Raw genomic sequence first — 22,032 nt, 5'->3', positions numbered from 1 at the left:
AAAAATGCTGAAAAACCGAAGAATTTGTGTGACCTGAAGAATTTTTCTGACAGTTCAGGACTCATGAACAACTATTACTAAACAAAAAAAACACAGCTGTGGGTCATCAGTGAGTTGTGGATCAACTCAGTAGTCATTTTTATAAATTCAACTATTATTTTCTCTTGTGGACTGTATCTAAACATCTTATGTGACATCTTATTCAGGTCAGTACTACTGTAAATATACAACAACATGCTTTTTGTATGATCCCTCTTATTTTGGTAAAATAATAATGCAAATTCTGAAAGGTGTATGTAAACTTTTGACCTCAACTGTGAGTCAACTTCTGTGAGTTGGTTGTTGTTTACACCGACAAAATCAGGGCCGTTCCTGTAAGAACCCACTTTGCTGGTGGTTGGCAGGTTTTGAGACGGAAGCTCCAGATGTAGGTGGATCCACGGAGTTTGGTGCGGTAGACTGGGCACTCGTAGGTGTTCTTCACATCCTGCTGGTCGATGGGTACAGCCCGTATATACAGCACAGGCATAGCTGGAGTCAACTCCTTCAGAACAGCCTCTGATAGCTGACCTGAGGCGCTATCCCAGCGAGCACCTGCAGGAGGAGACATTTATGTAACATTGATCCACACAAACATGAAATTCACTCTGGAAGAGAGTTTATGCTCACCCTCTATGAAGAGTCCGTGGATGTACGCTCCTTCTCGAGGAGGATGGCCATAATCATCCTTGGTTTTCTTAGTGACGTCCACAGACAGGGTCATCCTATCTAAAGGCCACTTGTTTTTTCGAGCTATACTCTGCAGAATCGCTGCAAAGGAGAACATTTTCAGCAGTGTTGTTTTTGACAACCATCTTAGATTTAGTCTTAGTCTTAGTCTTTTGGACTAAAATGCTTCTTAGTTTTAGTCAAATTTTAGTCACTTCTATATGTGATAGTTTTAGTCCAATTTTAGTCGACGAAAAGTCAAAAAGGTTTTAGTCTAGTTTTAGTCGACGAAAAGTCAAAAAGGTTTTAGTCTAGTTTTAGTCAAAAAAAAGGGAAAAAGGTAGTCTTTTAACAAATTAATGTAGGTCAGTAAGTATTTTGCTGTTGGGTAGTGTCACTTATAAGTTGTGAAAATAGCAGATCTATAGTTCAACACAATGTGAGCTTCCGGATCGACTATTTTCACCAATAATTACAATAATGAAGGTATGTTTTAGAACATAAAAGACAAACAAGGATGGAATGCTAAAACGGCTTGCCATACTAGTATAGCAAAGAGTATTTAATGCTAAAATGGCTTGCCATAGCGTCAGATACTTTTTAAGTTTTAATTGGCATGCACAATAAGCGGAAATGTCATGCATTTTAAACGTCTGACGGACCACCCACTAACATTTTCGTCTATTCTCGTCTCGTCAACGAAAACTCACACACGTCTCGTCATGTTTTAGTCATCAACGAGCCATTTTTATCTCGTCATCGTCTCGTTATCGTCATGAAAAAAAGTGGCGTCAACAAAATGATTTCGTCATCATCATCGTTGACGAAAACAACACTGATTTTCAGTACAAGTCTCTTATGGATGTGTTCATGTGTGTATTCGTCTTACCTGTGAGAAATGATTGAGGACTAAAGAGTCCAGAGATCCAAACCACAGCAGGAAACACAAAATCTTGAGTCCACGTATCCAGCTCTCGACACTGAGCCAGAACGTCACTGAACCTGCAGGACATGATCATGCAGACTTCATCATTCGAGTTTACACTGAAGAAGTTGAGTGTTGTAGATTCTGTCTGTAATGTGAAGTTATATAAATGTTACTGTACCACAGAGCCAGTGTTTTGGTTGAAGGATAGGCCAGCCTGCTCCATCTCTCTGGAACGCTGTCATGCAACAGAGCTGTTTGGAGCTGCTCCATGTCTGAAGACAGACTCAGTTCACCCTGTAACATCATATTAGAGAACAGTCATGCATTGTACATATGTCCACTACCAGTCAAAAGGTTTTGGACAGTACGATTTTTTATGTTTTTTTGCTCACTAAGCCTGCATTTATTTGATTCAGAGTACAGCAAAAACAGTAAAACTTTAAAACATTTTTACTATTTACAATAACAGTTTTCTATTTGAATATATTTTAAAATATAATTTATTCCTGTGATTTCAAAGCTGATTTTTTTAGCATCATTACTCCAGTCAGTATCACATGATCCTTCAGAAATCATTCTGACATGTTGATTTTCTGTTTAGGAAACATTTTCTATTAATATTATTATCAATATCAATCAAAGAATCAAAAGAAAAAAAGATCAGCATTTATCTGAAATAAAAAGCTTTTTTAACATTATAACATTCAAAAGGTAGCTTGGAGTCAGTATATGTATTTTTTTCTTTGGGAAAGAAATTATAGAAAGTAATACTTTTATTTAGTAAGGATGCTTTAAATTGATTAAAGGGGATGATAAAGACATTTATAATGTTACATAAGAATATTATTGCAGATAAATGCTGTTCTTCTGAACTTTCAACAGTATTCATCTAAGAAACCTGAAACCTGAACTTCTTGTATTATGTTTTCAACATAATAATAATAATAATAAATGTTTTTGAGCAGCAAATCAGAATATTAGAATTAGTAAACATATTTTAAAATTTCACTGTTTTTGCTGTACTTTGTATCAAATAAATGCAGGCTTGTTGAGCAGAAGAGACTTCTTTGAAAAAAAAAAAAAACATTAAAAATCTTACTGTTCAAAAACTCTACTTTTCTCACAGGAAGTGCAAAACTTCAATACAAATTGAATGCTCATCAATAAAATTCTACCATAATTAAATATATCACTCTTTATGGACTTGTGGAATGTAAATGTAATCATTAATTGATTCGCAATTATATATAATATTATAGCTTTACAATCAAAACACATTTACATGTTGGTCTTATTTCAATAATTATTTAGCATAATTTATTAAAAATGTATTAATACATTTGTAATTATATTTATACATTTTATTCATTTTTATATAATTATTTAATATTTTTTCAAATCTATTTATCTATCTCTCTCTCTCTCCCTTTATATATATACTGTATATATATATATATATATATATATATAGAGAGAGAGAGAGAGAGAGAGAGAGAGAGAGAGAGAGAGAGAGAGAGAGAGAGAGAGATTTTTTTCTATTTTTAATATGTGCACATAGTCAGTGTGGGTACAAAATACAAAACTGTTGGAAAATATATTGCATGAGATTACATCATTAATGTTTACAGGCACAGACAATGCAGTGACAGCAATGTTACATCCTTTGTGGTTTCTTTTCAAATGCTAAATTCCTCTGAATCTTGTTTAAATAAAAAAAAAGTCTCAACAGAATGTCCTAGAAAGATTTTTTTTTAATCTATGGAGAAGGCTTGACTGATTGAATAATACTTAAAGAGATAGTTCATGTCTTTCCAAACCAGTAAGGCCTTTGTTCATCTTTGGAACACAAATTAAGTTAATTTTGATGAAATCTGAGAGCTTTCTGACCCTGCATATTCAGCAACACAACTACCACATTCAAGGCCTAGAAAGGTAGTAAGGACATGGATAAAATAGTCCATGTGACATCAGGAGTTCAACCGTAATTTCATGAAGCTACAGGAATACTTTTTAATGCGCAAAGAAAACTAAAATAATGACTTCAACAATTTCTTCCCTTTTATGTCAGTTCATGCATTTTGGGTGAACTATCTCTTCACAGGAGTAGTTCACTTTCAGAACAAAAATTTACAGATAATGTACTCACCCCCTTGTCATCCAAGATGTTCATGTCTTTCTTTCTTCTGTCGTAAGGAAATGATGTTTTTTGAGGAAAACATTTCAGGATTTTTCTCCATATAATGGAATTCTATGGTGCCCCCGAGTTTGAACTTCCAAAATGCAGCTTCAAAGGGCTCTAAACGATCACAGCCGAGGAGTGTTATCTAGCAGAACGATCAGTTATTTTCTAAAAAAAATTTGCAATTTATATACTTTTTAACCTCAAATCTTCGTCTTGTCTAGCTCTGTGTGTACTCTGTGTAGAGATGTGTAAAAAGGATAGAAATTGTAGATGTTTTTAGAAAATAACCAATTGTTTCGCTAGATAAGTTCCTTCTTCCTCTCATTTAGAACACTTTGAAGCTGCATTTAAACTGCATTTTGGAAGTTCAAACTCGGGGGCACCATAGAAGTCCATTATATGAAGAGAAATCCTGAAATGTTTTTTCTCAAAAAACAATTTCCTTAAGACTGAAGAAAGAAAGACATGAACATCTTGGATGAGAAGGGGGTGAGTACATTATTGTTCTGAAAGTGAACTACTCCTATAAGTACATTAATTAATACATGACTCATTACGGAGGACACTAAGCAATATCAATGGTACCTAATTATTATTCATGAGCTATGTCTTTAGCATAGTGAGATTCATTAAGCCACATCCTGGACTTTGGTGGCTACTTTTTTACAATTATTGTGGTGAGTACAGTATAAAAACTTTCACAACTTTTTTAAAATGCAGAGAAATTCATGCAGGTGTAATTGTCTGTATTGATTGTTTTGTCTGGCTTGGTCTCCTACCTTCAGTCCCTGGTCCAGCTCTGTTAATGATCTGTGTATCTCTGCCAGCAGCAGATTCATTCGCTCACACTCCTGCAGGCACACCAGGATGTAGGGGCTCCTCTCGGCTGTCTTAGACATGAGCTCTGCCAAATTATACTCCTCAGGTAACTTCTCCAGCATATCGTCCAGAACACTCTTCACCTTACCAAGAAAGAAGAAAAACTGTAGTTACTACACACTCTAAGTACAGTTTCCAAGAACAACCAAAACCATAGAATGAACATTTTAACAACTTTACTAGTTACAACTTAAATATAAATATATATATATATATATATATATATATATATATATATATATATATATTATAATTTAAATATAGGCCATTCTACAGAATTGGTTTAAACTGTTGTCTCACAACCAAAAAATACATTTAAAAAGATTTTAAGTATTCAAAGCTTAGATGATCACTAAGATTCTTTTATTATCTGAACCCAAACCCATACATTTCAACTTATAAAAATGAGATACATTTTTTTTCATTGCTGTTATTAAAGTGTCTTTTTGATTTTTCTAAAAAGTGAAGTTCAAAATATAAATATTTTTTATATCTTCTTTGTAAATTATGTAAAAAAAAAAAAAAAATCTGCATTTTTATGTCACTACCAAAAACAGTGTGGCCCGGTTTCACAGACAGGGCTTAGACTAAGCCAGGATTAGTAAGTAATTTTTATAAACATGCTTAGAAAAAAAAAAAGCATTACTGGTGTGCATCTTGAGACAAAACAAAGGCACCGATGTTTTTTAAGATCAATCAGTGCAATTTTATTTTAGTTGAAACGGCTCAGGCTTGCATTTAAGTCTAGGACTAGGCTTAAGCCTTGTCTGTGAAACCGGGGGTATATGTTTTATTTAGTCCATTGGCAGACACTGATTTTAACTACTGCCCTAAATTTATGATCAGGAAATATTCCTGTAACCCTCTCTCTCTCTCATAGCTACAAGGTCAGTAGATAGGCCCCATCATTGTGAGGTAAATGTGTTCAAAATCTGAAAAATATGTGTGTAACTATAAGGAACGTCACTATCGAACACCATTTTGCTATTATTAAGCACACTTTTTTGGGAGTTATTCAATAACTTTAAATTTTATATGTGTACCACTGTTCAGAACTGTTCAAGCTAACCATGTGCTGATTAGCACCTTTGATCTAGGTACTAAAGTATCTAAAATTGTCACTACTAAAACATTAAATGGCATTTCGGTAATGACATCTTTGTTTTTTTTTTGGGGTGTTATTTAAAAAAAATGGTTACTACCGTAACAAGACCAAACATGTCATCATTGTTTCGGTAGTGACAAAGGGGAACACATAATGCTTTATTTGAGGAAAATAAACTATTTTTGTACAGTTATGCAATTTTTAGGGAGAATTTTAGTATGTTTTAGTAGTGTTTTAGTTAAAATTCTGTAATATGATGTGGTCACTACCGAAAATGTGCAGTCATTACCGAAACATTGGATGTTTTGTTAAAAGTAAATTATACTGAATTATTTACTAGGATGTTATGGTATTTTTTAGTTGATTGTATTTTAAACATAATGAATCCTTAACTTTGAAACCAGTATAATCAACTTTTTACTTTTTACATGGAAAAATTGGATTCAAAATATAACCAATCTCATATATCACACTTGAAATATTGTTAAAAATGTAATTATTATTGATTTACCACTTTCAGAACAAAAATTCACAGATAATGTACTCACCCCCTTGTCATCCAAGATGTTCATGTCTTTCTTTCTTCAGTCGTAAAGAAATTGTGTTTTTTTAAAGATCCTCTCCATATAATGGACTTCTATGGTGCCCCCGAGTTTGAACTTCCAAAATGCAGTTTAAATGCAGCTTCAAAGGGCTCTAAATGATCCCAGCCGAGGAAGAAGGGTCTTATCTAGCAAAATTATCTGTTATTTTCTAAAAAATGTACAACTTGTATACTTCTTAATGTCAAACACTGGACTTGCTGAGGTAGAAAAGACAAGCATTTAAGGTTAAAAAGTATATAAATTGTAATAAAAAAAAACATCGTTTTGCTAGATAAGAACCTTCTTTCCTCGGCTGTGAGCATTTAGTGCCCTTTGAAGCTGCATTTTGGAATTTCAAACTCAGGGGCACCATAGAAATCCATTATATAGAGACAAATCCTGAAATGTTTTTCACTAAAAAAATTAGCTTACAACTGAAGAAAGAAAGACATGAACACCTCGGATGACAAGGGGGTGAGTACATTATCTGTAAATTTTTGTTCTGAAAGTGAACTAATCCTAAAATAAATAAATTATTATTACTGTGTTTTGGTAGTGACAAATTTAGGGAGAGGACAAATACTCCAAAACTTTCTCAAAATACAATATGAGAATTAACTGCACTAGAAATGTGTATCTTGGATATTATGCAATTTGCATACAGTTTTTTTTTTTTTTTTTTTTGGAAATATATCAGTACCTTGTCCTCTGTGCACTGTGATGCTCCTTCCCCTGTTGCTGAATCTCTGGGCTGGAGTTCCAGTAAAGTTTTGAAGAGGGCATCAGACGTGGCCGTCATAAACTCAATCTCAGCATTAGGGTGCATGCTGTAGAGACCAGGGCTTTCCGAGGGCAATCTTTCATCCACATATCTGTGGTACCCAGAGTAGTCCAAATCAGGAGGAGTTGGAAATCCAGGACACAGGAACAGCTCTCCTTCAAACTGCAAAGAGAGATTGTAGAGTGACAGGGAGATTTCATATTTGATGAGAGGACAGTCTTTTGGTTCTGGTGTGGTAACCAGTGACTCAACAGGATTTTAGGTCACAAATATAATAACATTGGGTTTTTCTCCACAGTATTTTGTCCTGATCAGCATTGTAACATTTCACTGTGCTAAACCTCAGAGTATTTCTCAGTAACAGATGAAGGTGTGTGTGGTAATCGATAGCAGGGTTGGTGCTGGACACTGGGAGAGTAATGCAGCTCTGTGGAAAGGCTAAAGATAAACTCTGTGATTGATGGCTGCTCATCCCGAGGCCTAATGAGACTCAGTGAGGAAACATTGGGCTGCATGCCTGACCACTGCTGGAAAACAGCCTTAATCACCTCTCACAAACACCACTCCAGAAAAAGATGCACTGAAGATCTCATACAACAAGATCATTAAAGATATAACATCAATGAACACACCTTATACACAACAGACATGTGTCTTCAGTATGTGGAAGCCAAAAGATATTTAATACATTCAACTTCTGTTTTGTTAACTGTGCTTTACTGTATCACAAAGAAAAATGTCATGTAATGCACATGCTCACCACTAGAGAGCCCCATAGAGCTGCGGTATTTACATGTATAAACCTATGGTACAAACCCGATGTGTTGAAAGGTAGTTGTGTGAGGTCCACAAACAAACGTTTTATTGTCTAATTTTGACAAAGCTGTCTGCACAACTTGAATTAAGCACTTAGGAGACTAGATAAACCTAGATCTCTTTGCAAATCGTTATTAACTCTTAAAAAACCTTCAAACAACTTTCAGACTTCACTACTGAGGAAACCATTTAAAACGGCAATTCTGACTTTATTTCTCAAAATTACTACCCTTTCTTTCGGCATGAAATCAAATTTCCCTCTGTCTATTTAGTAAATGCAAGTTGTTTATCTTATTGTGAATGACTCATCCCTATGTTTATATTTTTTAAACCATTTTTGACCATGTAATCATTAGGCTAATCAAAATATCATAACTTACTCTTTGGGTGCAGCAACAAATGTCTCTCTGATGATGTTTACAGGAGTTATAGGATAGTTGACCCAAAAATCTTCAGAACACAAATTAAGATATTTTTGATTAAATCCAAGAGCTTTCTGACTCTCCATAGACAGCAACGCAACTTCAATGTTCAAGGCCCAGAAAGGTGGTTAGGATATTGATAAACTAGTCCATGTGACATCAGTGGTTCAACCTTAATTTTATGAAGCTATGAGAATATTTTTGTTTTCTTTGTGCAGACTTTATTGAACAATTTCTTCTCTTCAACACACATTCACAACAGTACCACAACGCATGCATGTGCATTCCGCTGCTCGTAAACAATCCAGGTCCTATGTCAGAATGCCAGCTCCTGCGTCAGCAGCACAGGGTTGCCAGGTTTTCACAACAAAACCCACCAACCGGTTTTGAGGGGTGGGGACCAGTAAAAATCACATTCCGTGGGGTAAAAATACATGTTTTTTGGTCGGGTTCCCCTAGTACAGTTTGCATTTCAGGGGCTAAATATAACGTTGTTGGGGTCACTTCAACCTGCGGACAGGAAAAACAACCCTTAACAACTGTTAGCCCAGTTCCGCAGGAAAACTGCATATTTGGCAACACTGCAGCAGCACCACATGCATTCGTGGTACTGTCGTGAATGCGCATGGAAGAGAAATTGTTAAATAAAGTTATTTTTGTTTTCTTTGCCGCAAAAAGTATTCTCGTAACTTCATAAAATGAAGGTTGAACCAATGATGTCACATGGCTATTTTAATGCTGTCCTTAGTACCTTTCTGGGTCTTAAACGTGTTGCGTTGCTGTCTATGCAAGGTCAGAAAGCTCTCGGATTTCATCAAAATTATCTTATTTGTGTTCCAAAGATGGATCATCGGATGAAAAACTAACTTTTACATGTTGTTTGAACATTAATGTGTGTTGGCAGTTTGTGTACACAACCACCCTACAATGATAAAAATCCACCCAGTGGTATTTTTTTAATCTTTAAAAGTAATATCCCCTTTTTAAAATCAGGTCATTCTCAGCTTCTTGTCGTTGTGACGAAACACAGTTGATTGACATGAGCGTCTTACCTTAGATTAAAGTAAACATTACAGCTTGTAATCCCTCAGCAGAGAGGGGCGGGGCGAGCAGAGCTCATTTGCATTAAAAGGGTCCATGCGATAAAATGAGATACTTTGCAGAGCTGATTTTGACAAGGTAAAAGGGTGTTTTTTTACACAACTATTGAGAATTGTTAACCAAAGTATATTAGAGACTTTTGAATCATATGAACTTGTGGAAAATGGGCATGTGATGACCCCTTTAAGGGTTTGGAATGACATCAGAATGAATAATGTCATTTTTGGGAGAACTATTCCTTTAATGACTGTATGTTCTTCAATAAAAACCAAAGGTATTGTTTTTGTTTTTTTAGCAAATTTGCAGAGACCCTGTAGTTGAGAACCACTGGTGTACATCTCTTAGTATGTTGAGCCAACGCTCAAGCAACTTTAAATTCTACTTCCGAAACATTTGTTTATAGCTATGTGACTTTGAAATGTACATTTGAAACAAAATCTGATGATTTAATAGTGCTCTGATCGAATATGTTTGGTGCGGTGTTGTAGTACTGTGTGTCTTTACCATCTTGAGATTGATGAACTCCTGGAGGTATGTACGGCAGAGCCTCCTGTCCCACTCGTCAGTGATGTGACCTCCGTATATGATCTCTCCGAACAGATAACACAGATCCTCCCACGGTACCTGTGCCACACATATTACCACACCAAAATGTCAAACCTCCAGCACAAACTGATCCCTCAGCGCCCTGCGTTTAATACCCACAGCATTATTTTCAGCCAGGCTGGCAAGTTCTGACAGAGAAAAAACATGGTGAAAACTGCTAGATGTTGGATGCAGGGATTTTCTCACAAATATGAGTTGAAGAACTGATGTTGGGTGATGGGAGCATCCTATAGTGAGTTTTTTATTTCAAATGGCTCAACAACAGACAAAAAGACAATTCACTTCATGTATAATTCAAGCAAAGATCAAGCTCTTCCTGAACTCCCGCTGTGCTTGGCTTAAGTCTGGCCTGAGAATAGCGCGGATGTTGTGTAATTGTAAAGGAGAGAAGAACAAGTGAGCGTGTGTCTTATAACCGATGACAGACGCTAGAGGTTCACCATCATTTGTACCTGTATTGTTTTGCAAATTGCTTCTTTCATCAGCTCTAATTGCAGTGATCACTTATAAAGCGCTGTAAGGTGTCACGCACAACGCGTGTAATTACATTTAGCATGACGCTTCATTTGCCGCCTAATGAATCCTCAGTGTACGCACATACAGGTTACTGTTTGGTTAACATAATGAAGGACATTCGTTTTTTGAGGGGAGGATGAAATCTAGAGCCGCCATAATTGGTTGTGAGTGAAGTAATGCTGTGAGAGGATAAACATGATTTTGTGGATACAGTGAGATCGTGACTGTTCACTTACTGTTGTGCGATGAAAATACAGCACTGTGGGATGAAATGACATTAGTAAAAGAATTATTTAGTTCACAAGCGTGTCACTTAAAGGGATAGGTTACCCAGAAAATGAAAATTCTGTCATTAATTACTCACAATCATGTCGTTCTAAACCCGTAAGACCTTCGTTGGTCTTCAGAACACAAAGAGCTTTCTGACCTGCACAGAGCAACGCAACTACCACGTTCAAGGCCCAGAAAGATAGTAAGGACATTGCTCAAATAGTGATATGTGACATCAGTGGTTCAACCTTAATTTTATGACAACAAATATACTTTTTGTGCACAAAACAAAAAAAAAACTTTTTTCAACAATTTCTTCTTTTCCGCATCAGTCTTCGACGTGCAATTATGAGAGTGCCTCATAAAATTCCAGTTAAACCACTGATGTCACGTGGATTGTTTTAATGATGTCCTTATCACCTTTTTGGGCCTTAAATTTGTCAGTTACATAGCTGTCTATTCAGGGTGAGAAAACTCTAAAAATATCTTAATTTGTGTTCCAAAGATGAACAAAGATCTTTGGAACGACGTGAGGGTAATGAATGACAGCATTTTCATTTTTTGGTGAACTATTCTGGGTTCCAAGTTAAAAACAAGCAGAATTGTAGTTTTTTAAAAGGGTTTATCTGAATGTGAATATGTATCATTTGAGCTTTTATTGTCTAAATTTCTCCTATTAGTGGAGACTGTGAAGATTCTCTTTCTGCTAATTTTTGAAAAACTGGATAGCCATTTTGCCTTTAATCTTAGAAAAGTGAATGAGAGACAGGAAGCAATGAGGCAATCAAGTAGGGATCCGTATCACAAATTGACCCTCTTTTGTAACATTTGTAACCAATTGTGCAAATTGAAAATACGCCTAATTTCACGAAAACTCCCAAATATGGCAAAAAAGTTTTTACGTTCACATGAGGATGTTTTTCAACTAAAAAAAAAACTTGTGTGGCTGCTTACACAAGAATTGACTACACAGTGCTTGAATAAGGGCTTTCCTACTTGAACTTGAAGATAGATACCTACGTCTCCTACGAGAGGAGAAAAATTATGTTTAATCGAATAACATTGTTTAATGGAAACAGTCATTTCGCAACAGTTTTTTAATCAGCATTTATAAAACATCACAAAAGTTTTGCGCGAATCTGTAATAGAAACGGACCTATTGTCTGGGTGTCACTCACTATTGATAAATTTAAAGGCACAATATGTAGGTTTTTGCCACTAGAGGGCGCATATTCAAAACAAACAAAGCTTAGTTTGATGACGCAGTGATAGAGTGTGAGATCATGAGAGTTGTTTTCTTCATCCCCACAGCCGATGCAATCTGATGGGACTCGGTAAGAAATCATGTCCATGGATGAGCTAATGTATTAAAGTCTTATTAAAGGGATAGTTCACCCAAAAATGAAAAAGGGCATCCAAGATGTAGGTGACTTTGTTTTTTCAGAAGAACACAAACAATTTTTTTTAACTCAAATCATTGCAGTCTGTCAGCCATATAATGGGAGTCAATGGGATCCATGGCAAAACCAAATTAAACCCTCTGGTTCGTGATGATACATTGAGGTCTAACCACATGAAACAATTGGTCTGTGCAAAAAACTGAACAGTATTTATATAATTTTTTAACCTCTGATCCACCGCAATGTCCGACTGTCCTGAACGCGTTCACAACAGGCGGTGCGTGATGAAGAGCAAGCAACCATAACTTCAGTCGATCAGGCTCAAAAGTTGAGAGTCGGTGAAAAGTCAACACTCCCGGATGAGTTTGTAGCAACAATCAGGATAAGCGCAAGTAATTACCATTTAGAGTTGCTGTTGTACCCACAATCTCTCTGTGTTAACAATGAGTGATGTATACGCACAACAGATCGCTTCCGCGTACACGTCTAATATGTCCGGCTGTTGTGAACGTGCTCAAGACAGTTGGACATTGCGGTGGATCATAGGTAAAGAAATGATATAAATACTGTTCAGTTTCTTGCACAGACTGATTGTTTTGTGTGTTAAGACCCCGATGTTTCGTCACGAGCCGCAGGGTTTAATTTGGTTTTGTCTGTGTATGTTTGTTTGACTCTCAAAGCCGTGGGTCCCACTGACTGCCATTATATAACTGACAGACTGCAACGGTTTGAATGAAAAATCTTTGTTGGTGTTGAAGAAACAGTCAACTACATCTTGGATGCCTGGGGGTAAGCAAATAACCATCAAATTTTCATTTTTGGGTGAACTATCCCTTTAAGGTCACTGTAGTATGAAGTATGAAGTCGTGGAAGCGAAATGAGGACGCTGGAGCGATTTAATTATAATTTCTTATTTTTGGATATTTTAATTTACATACTGTACCTTTAATGCATAAAATACTATTTTTTAAGCAGGGTAAAGAGTATTGATCTCTTACTTTAGTATTGGCCTCCAGGTAGTTGTACAGGACGCTGGCGGAGATGGTCAGATCTCCATTGTTAAATGGATATCTGTGGTTCCAACCCTGAGGCCCAAACTTCCTCCTCTCACTCACACAGGCATGGAAGTAACACAGCGAGAACACAAGTCCTTTAAACTCCAGCTCATGAGAACACATTTCCAGAGAGTCCTGCAGAATGGAAATGAGGAAATAAGGAACAAATAAACAATAATTACACAAAGTCAAAAGTGTGGAGACCTCTTTCTTTAGTCACTTCATTCAACTTATTCTATCCACCTTATTTTTGCCTCAAGAGTGGTTAATTTTTGCCATTTGTACATTTTATGGGTCTGGCTTCCGGTCTCATTCCAGCTATTTTTAGCTGTACAAAACAGCTCGTTTTTCTACTTGATATTGCAAATAGGTGTGTCTTACCATATTATTTTAATGTATTATTTTAATGATGAACACACTGGTTTGTAGTGCAAACAGTTTTACCATTTACTGCACGTTGTTATTCTTCTTGTTATTTCCTTGTATATTCCTATAGCTAATAATGAACCAGAAATCTTGCCCATAAGCTTACTTCTGTGTTAAAGAATAAGGTATATATGATTACTAGTTTTTTACTTTTTATATTAATAGTAAGCAGAATGTATTTTTGTATTAATAGTAAGCAAAATGTCTTTTCATATTAATTAGAGATGCACCGAAATGAAAACTCTTGGCCGAAACTGAACAAAATAAACACTGGGCCGAAGGCCGATAACCGAACACAGTTTTTCATGTTTCATGTTTTTTCTCTTGCTGTCGGTGCATTGGTTGTAATGATTTTTTCTTCTTTCTCAGAGTTTTAAATGCTTCCACATAGCCAAACATGTTTGCTGCATTAGTGCGCGCCTCTATTTGATCACGTCACGTCATTGTTCAGTCTAATTTTTTTCGGCCTGTCTGCTTATTCGAATAATTTTGGTTGCCGAACATTCGGTGCATCCCTAATATTAATAGTAAACAAAACATCTAATAGGATCACATGTGATTCTATTGATTTTGTTTGTGTGTAAAGTGTGTGTAAAGACCAGGGTGAAGTTGTCCAGAGCTGCATGTAGGCTGGAGTTCATGCAGGTGGGTGGTTCGGTAGTGAGTTTGAGGGCGTTCTCCAGAATGGTGCGAGGGATGAGGTGCTCATGGGGGCTGGGGGATGGTTCTCCACTCAAAAACACTCTGTAGTTTGAGTGAGCATCGCTCCCCGTATTCTCCAACAGGTCCTCCAGACAACCCAACCACCGCTCCAGCAGGTGAACATTCTGAAACAGAAATTAAATCAAATGCAATTTTTTTATTCATTATTAATATGTATTAGAGGCATTATTGGCAATACATTAACAACTGTTAGAGGAGTAGTGAGGAAAACATTCCAGGATTTTTCTCCATATAGTGGACTTCAATGGAGATCAACGGGTTGAAGGTCCAAATTGCAGTTTCAAAGAGCTCTACACAATCCCAGCTAAGGAGTAAGGGTATTATCTAGTAAAACGTTCTGTCATTTTCTAATAAAAAAAAATCATTATCTTGCACTGGTTCTGTGATGTGCGTCTGCAACTTCACGCATTACATAATCACATTTGGAAAGGTCATGACGCATGGTTAGTTCTTTGTGAACTTCGGTTCAGAAAGGTAGGGTAGGTTGAAGAACTTCATCTCATTTTCTCCTTCAAGTTCAAAAATGTACAACATTGCTATTTTGTAAAGGGGGTTGACTTTCTTTGCACGTTTGGCATTGTAAACATTGCGTTGGTACTTCTGCCTATGTCACACGTGATTTTTCCTACGTGACTACGTAATTTACTAGCAAAAGTTGAGCTAGTGAAAGACAAGCATTTGTGGTTAAAAAGTATAGAGATTTTCATTTTATTTTAGAAAATGGTTGATCGTTCTGCTAAATAAGACTTTTATTCCTCAGCTTTTGCACTGAAACTGCAATTTAGACCTTTAACCCATTATCTCCCACTGAAGTCCACTTTATGGAGAACATACTGGAATGTTTTCCTCAAAACCCTTAATTTCCCTTTGACTGAAGAAAGAAAGACATGCATCTTGGATGACATGGGGGTGAGTAAATTATCAGGATTTTTTTTTTTATTCTGGAAGTGAACTAATCCTTTAATGCACCATTCTTTGGAATAATTGATTCTGACTGGTCAATCATAGCAACAAACATTTCTTATTAATGACCGCTGTTCAGGACAACACTTGACATGTATTTTATTTGTAGTTTTATGATTTGGACACTTTATTGTAAGTTGGTTTGGGAAGAAATTAACTAAAAGTTTTCTACCTGCAGTATGACCCAATGTCCTCTTTTGGCTGCGGTCTCCAACACTCTCTCAGCCACAATCTCTTGTCCTTGACCCAAGGACACATTATGGAGGTTCCCCTGGTCTGTGGTAAACCCAAGCTTCAGCCCTAGTAAATGAATATGATGAAGTTTAAAAATCTGATTATGTTACAAGTTAGATTAAGTGTCTTGTGTAAAGAATGTCTGTGCATACCAAGTGTTTCTACATCCTTGACAGGGTTGACTCCAGGAGAAAGGATGAAGAACACTGGTGTAGAGGGACTACACTCTTCAAAACACTTTTCGAACTCCATTCGACCGACATCCACATACTTAGATCCCAAGCTGTCCTCAATAAAATTTCTGGTGTAAAAAGACATTTAAAGACCAAAATATTGGTGTTTCAAATTCAAATTTAAAGTCCAGCTGATTTTAAAGTAAGATTTTTTCTGATGCTTCTCTGAAGAATGCTCATTACCGGAGAGCATAGGTCATCCTGTCAGGCCGAAAGGCTCTGAGAATGATGAGTCTCTGGAGGGGACTCTTATTCTTCCAGTCCTGAGGGAGACGTTCTCTTTCTGGACACTCTGACTCCACCAGCTTCCTCCAGCGTTTGGCAGAACCTTCCACATCTCTGTCCAGACACCTGAATGCATCCAGCATAGACAAGCTCTGCAATGAAATGAGATTTTAGGTTTGGTGCTTCAAAAATTCTTCAAAAATGCAGAAAATTACAAATGTTAAAATATTTTTTAAAAATCACTGAACTATTATATGTATCCCTGGACCACAAAACCAGTCTTAAGTAACACAGGTATATTTGTAGCAATAGCCAAAAATACATCGTATGGGTCAAAATGATTGATTTTTCTTTTATGCCAAAATCATTAGGATTAAGTAAAGATCATGTTTCATGAAGATATTTATAAATTTCCTGCCGTAAGTATATATAAACTTAATTTTCAATTAGTAAGAGGCATTGCTCAGAACTTTATTTGGACAACTTTAAAGGCAATGTTCAGTATTTTTTTTTTTCACCCTCAGATTCCAGATTTCCAAATAGTTGTATCTTGGCCAAATATTGTCCTATCAAACCATACATCAATGCAATGCTTATTTATTCAGCTTTTAGATGATGCACAAATCTCAATTAGAAAAATTTACCCTTATGACTGGTTTTGCGGTCCATGGTCACATATTACTTAATAATAATGGTATTTATAGCATAGATCCTGCATGTTTTTTATAAATATTTTCATTCTTGGTAAATCCTTTTTAGTGGTAAATAAAAAAAAGTTTACCCATTTCCAAACACATATACTACTTTTAAATTTGAGATATTTTACATATGCAACTTATTTTAACAATATTTGATTTAGATTATATAATGTATTTAAATATAAATAAATGATACAAAGTAATTTGAATACATTCACAGAACTTAAATGAATTTACAACAAAGTATTACTGCTTTAAGATTATCTAAAACTGAGAAATGATGAGGAAAAAAATTATATTTATTGTAAAAAAAAAAAAAAGGCACTATATAAAAAAATATTTAATTTTATATTATATATTATACTTTATATTTTACAATTAATAGTGGTTACAACGACAATATACACTGTCAACTTAATACAAAAAAGAAAGCAATGACCAAATAAAAGGCATTTTAACTTTTAAGACACAGGAACACATTGTCTTCATAATCACAGTATAAATGCAGCTGCCTTTATATTTTAGGAAAGGGGTCACATAAATCCTCCACATAGTTCAAACACCCCTGGGCTAGATGGGTTGACATATTTAGAGAAAAGGTGCTTCAGACTGATCATTTTCTAAATGGCAATGTTAAATAACATCGGAACACATGAAAGAGAGCGATTTCCAGGCACAGGCGGTTCTTACCCTAATGGCACCCCAGGCCTGTGGAGACAGGAAGCTGACGGGACTGCTGTGACAAACTTCTACAGGAAACCGCAGCAGAAGTTCCAGGTCCTGAGCCTCAATGGAGCCCCTCGTCAGAAGAATCTGAATAAAACACCAGAGGCGTAAGTAAGTAATGAGGACATTAGACCTCAGGTCTGTTGAATACAGATGTCTCCATCCATCAGAGAAGGACAAGCGGGTCTCAGAACAGCTTTACTCTGTTTGATGTGGACGTGTGAAGGACAGGCAGTGGAGACAGACAGCAGCAGGGAAAACAGGTGCTGTCCTGACAGGTATTTGCATTCTGCCACTGCGGCCCACCCTCCTGTCAGAGCTGACCAGTTGAGGGAGAGGGGTGCCCGGGCTGTGAGAGTTAATCAATAGGAACGGACCCGACTCTACTGACAGAGCCTAATGGAACTTAATGTAAGGGCAGAAAAGTAAAGTGATTGATGTGAATGACAAAGTGCTGGAGGAGGAAGGGAAGAGGTGGTGGTGGGTGGATGGGGGGTGTTTCTATTCTGTCGGCGTCCCGTCCCACTCACCTGGAGGGCGGTGTGGGTGAGGAAGGTGAGTCGGTCCCTCTGGAAGAGCCCCTGGCAGGTGTACTGAAGGGCCGAGTGGGTGATGGCCTCAGTGAGAGATAAAACACGCACAGACACGTCTTCATCACGCGGAGCTCTCGCAATGGCTTTGAGGAACACTTTGTTGAAGGCCTTAAATGTAAAATAAAGTTCAGTTGAGCTGAAATAATAACATTGTCTGGAAACAAAGTAAACATGATGCTTAGAACTGAATAGTGGAGCATATGCAGTGGGTTCTGTACTGAATGTAATAGATGTATCTACACACAGCCTACTGTTTTTCCCTGTCTCTAATAGATTGAGGTACCAGATCTAAAAAATGTTTCTGAAACTTAGTGCCTGTGAAGTAAAGATTCGCATTTCTATAACTGTCATTGAGATAAATGGGAAAGGTAATGTATTGCGCCCAACAGTATACTGAAATTAGCAGCAAATCACCACATTAGAATGATTTTTGAAGGATTATGTGACACTGAAGACTGGAGTAATGGCTGCTGTAAAATTCAGCTTTGCCATTAAAGAAATAAATTACACTACCCAGTCAAAAGTTTTTGAACAGAAAGATTTTTAATGTTTTTTTTTAAAGAAGTCTCTTCTGCTCACCAAGCCTGCATTTATTTGATCCAAAATACAGCAAAAGCAGCAATATTGTAAAATATTTGTACTGTTTAGAATAACTGCTTTCTATTTAAATATATTTTAAAATGTAATTTATTCCTGTGATCAAAGCTAAATTTTACTCTAGTTGCAGTGTCACATGATCCTTCAGAAATCATTCTAATATGCTGATTTGCTGTTCAAAAACATTATTATTATTATTATTATTATTATTATTATTATTATCAATATTTAAAACAGTTGAGTAAATTTTTTTAGGACTCTTTGGTGAATAGAAAGATCAGCATATATCTGAAATTAAAAGCTTATAGACTATACCATTCAAAAGCTTGCAGTCAGTATTTATTTATTTATTTATTGGGAAGGAAATTATAGAAATTAATAGTTTTATTTAGCAAGGACACTTTGCATTTATCAAAAGTGATGATAAAACATTTATAATGTTACAAAAAATCTTTTTCAGATAAATGCTGTTATTTTGATTTTCTTTTCATCAAAGAAACCTATAAACCAGCTGAATTCAATATAATAATAATAATACCAATAATAATAATAATAATAATAATAATAATAATTTTTTTAAGCTGCAAATCAGAATATTAGAATGATTTCTAAAGGATCATGTGACTGGAGTAATGATGCTAAAAATTCAGCTTTGAAATCACAGGAATACATTTAAAAATATATTCAAATAGGAAGCAGTTCTTTTAAATAGTAAAATATTTCACAGTATTACTGCTTTTGCTGTATTTTGGATAAAAAAAATGCAGGCTTGTTGAGCAGAAGACACTAAAATACATTAAAAGAGACATTAAAAAAACTTACTGTTCAAAAACTTTTGATTGGTAGTGTACATTTTAAAATAACAATTTAAAATAAATATATTACAATATTACATTATTTATTATATTTTTGGTGAAAAAAAATAATGGCCCGAACTGTAATGTAGATACTGTACAGTAAAAACAACTGCACATTTTCACTCTTTTCCAATGTAGTGTGTTACCTTGAGGGAATATTGGTACATGGGGTTAATGTTGTGGAGTTCTTTAATAGTAAAGTAGAGTAAAGCGGCTCTCCCAGCCACTGGCCGGTAGAGATCTCGCGCCTCATTGGTCTTTATCTCGTTCTCTCGAGCTGCAACAGCCTGTGAAAACAGCACAGTTGTTGAGATATACAACCAGATACTAATTCTTAGTTTAATGTACATAACAATTATACACTTTACTATAGCACACCATAATGAACACTGATTTTCTTTTCACATTTCAGTGTTGTAATTACATTTTACAGTTTATTGTTTTACCATATCAGTCAACAAATTGGTTCCCTGTTGAAAAAAAAAAAACTGCATATGCTGGTTAGCTATGTTTTGAAACATGGCAGCTGGTTTCAGCTGGTTTCAGCTGGTCATGTGCTGGTCCTAATCTGCTCCTAAGCAACTAGCTCATTCTCAGGATCATCTTAAATGAGCTGCCATGCCTCAAAACATTCATAACCTGCATATGCTGCTTTTTCTCACAGGGTTAGTTTATCTTGCACGAACAATGCAAAAGAGATCTGAGCAAGCAAGCAACAACAATATGAGGTAAATGGATCGTTTGTACCATACCTTGTTATGGATGTGTCTGGCTGTATTCTTAGTATATTCCAGCTGTTCCACTAAGGCTGTATCTCGCAAAAAGTTTCCTTCTGCTGCTGACAGTTTGCTCAGCAGCTCATCTTCTAATCTCTTTAGCTCAATCTGACACAAATTCTGCTGGGTGCTCAATTCCAACTGAAGCAATCAAAAGAAGACAACGTTAGTAAAGTGAGTTGCTTTATTTAATTCTATTTTAGAGATTTCTATTAGTGCTTAAGGGATAGTTCACCCAAAAAATTCACCCTCATGATGTTCCAAACCCTCAAGACCTTCGTTTATCTTCAGAACACAAATTAAGATATTTCTGATGAAATCTAAGGGCTTTCTGACCCTACATAGACAGCAGCGCAACTGACACGTTCAAGACCCAGAAAGGTAGTAAGAACATCGTTAAAATAGTCCATGTGACAGTGGTTCAACTGCAATTTTATGAAGCTACGAGAATACTATTTCTGCGCAAAGAAAACAAAAATAACCTTATTCAACCATTTCGTCGCTTCCGTGTCAGTCTTTGACGCTCGTTCACAAGAGTACCACAGCACATGCGTGTGCATTTCTCTGCTTGAAAACAATGCGCAGTGCATCTGGTCATGTGGACTATTTTAACGATGTCCTTACTACTTTTCTGGGTCTTGAACGTGTTAGTTGCGTTGCTGTCTATGCAGGTTCAGAAAGTTCTTGGATTTCACCAAAAAAATCTTAATTTTTGTTTACGAAGATGAATGACAGAATTTAAATTTTTAGGTGAACTTTTCCTTTAAATAGGACAAAAATAATAAAATACACATAAAAATGGGGGGCATTCACCATTACTATTATTTATTTATTTTCAAAATTTTACAAATAAAACTTTATTGAGAAATCTGAAAAATTTTACTCATTCACGGAGTAAAACTGAGAAATGAATGAAATTATCTCTTCAGTGGGACATAAAAAATGGGGGGCATTCACCTTTACTATTATCTATTTATTTATTTATATATATAAAAAAGTTAAGATTCTAGTTTGAAAATCTCCCATTTATGCAAGATAGAACAAACTGAAGGAAAATGGGAGGTGGAAGGAAGAACTACATTTCAAACCTGTTGCACACTGAATTGTATTGTCTTGTCTTTCTTGCATATATGTAACCATTAACAAAAATGTTAACACTATTCTGAATGGTGATGGGAGGTGGGAAAAAAAATGTAGTTCAAAATTTGCTCTTGTCTTCCTTGTATATATTTAACCATTACCAAAAAGTTAAACACAATTCAGTCTTGTATTCTTTCCTTTGGAAATGCAAATCTAGTTTATTTAACTCTTTATATATATATATATATATATATATATATATATATATATTATATATATATATATATATATATATATAATATATATATATATATATATATATATATATATATATATATAATATATTATATATATATATATATATATATATATATATATATATATATATATATATATATATATATATATATATATATATATATATATATATATATATATATATATATATATATATATATATATATATATATATATATATATATATATATATATATATATATATATATATATATATATATATATATATATATTATGTTTGTGTGAAAAGA

At 35.3% G+C, this 22,032-nt stretch overlaps 1 protein-coding gene across 1 annotated transcript in view; it reads right to left on the bottom strand.

Annotated features, from left to right (window-relative positions):
• Positions 1–346: 346 nt before the first annotated feature.
• Positions 347–22,032, bottom strand: part of LOC141342353 (dynein axonemal heavy chain 11-like) — a 260,969-nt gene continuing 239,283 nt past the window's right edge. Inside the window, exons 67-82 of the mRNA XM_073846791.1 lie at positions 20,381–20,545; positions 19,775–19,915; positions 18,112–18,282; positions 17,546–17,668; positions 16,116–16,309; positions 15,852–16,000; positions 15,638–15,765; positions 14,379–14,606; positions 13,297–13,488; positions 10,011–10,130; positions 7,087–7,329; positions 4,598–4,780; positions 1,815–1,930; positions 1,598–1,710; positions 670–810; positions 347–594 (exon numbers count right to left, since the gene is read on the bottom strand). Coding sequence (XP_073702892.1) covers positions 347–594; positions 670–810; positions 1,598–1,710; positions 1,815–1,930; positions 4,598–4,780; positions 7,087–7,329; positions 10,011–10,130; positions 13,297–13,488; positions 14,379–14,606; positions 15,638–15,765; positions 15,852–16,000; positions 16,116–16,309; positions 17,546–17,668; positions 18,112–18,282; positions 19,775–19,915; positions 20,381–20,545 — 2,655 coding nt within the window. The remainder of the gene's footprint in view (positions 595–669; positions 811–1,597; positions 1,711–1,814; positions 1,931–4,597; positions 4,781–7,086; positions 7,330–10,010; positions 10,131–13,296; positions 13,489–14,378; positions 14,607–15,637; positions 15,766–15,851; positions 16,001–16,115; positions 16,310–17,545; positions 17,669–18,111; positions 18,283–19,774; positions 19,916–20,380; positions 20,546–22,032) is intronic.

This window comes from Garra rufa, chromosome 9, assembly GCF_049309525.1.
Source record: "Garra rufa chromosome 9, GarRuf1.0, whole genome shotgun sequence".
NCBI classification, from domain to species: Eukaryota; Metazoa; Chordata; class Actinopteri; order Cypriniformes; family Cyprinidae; genus Garra; species Garra rufa.
The sequence above is the reverse complement of the archived record's forward strand: the minus strand, read 5'-3'. Positions and strand labels throughout refer to the sequence as shown.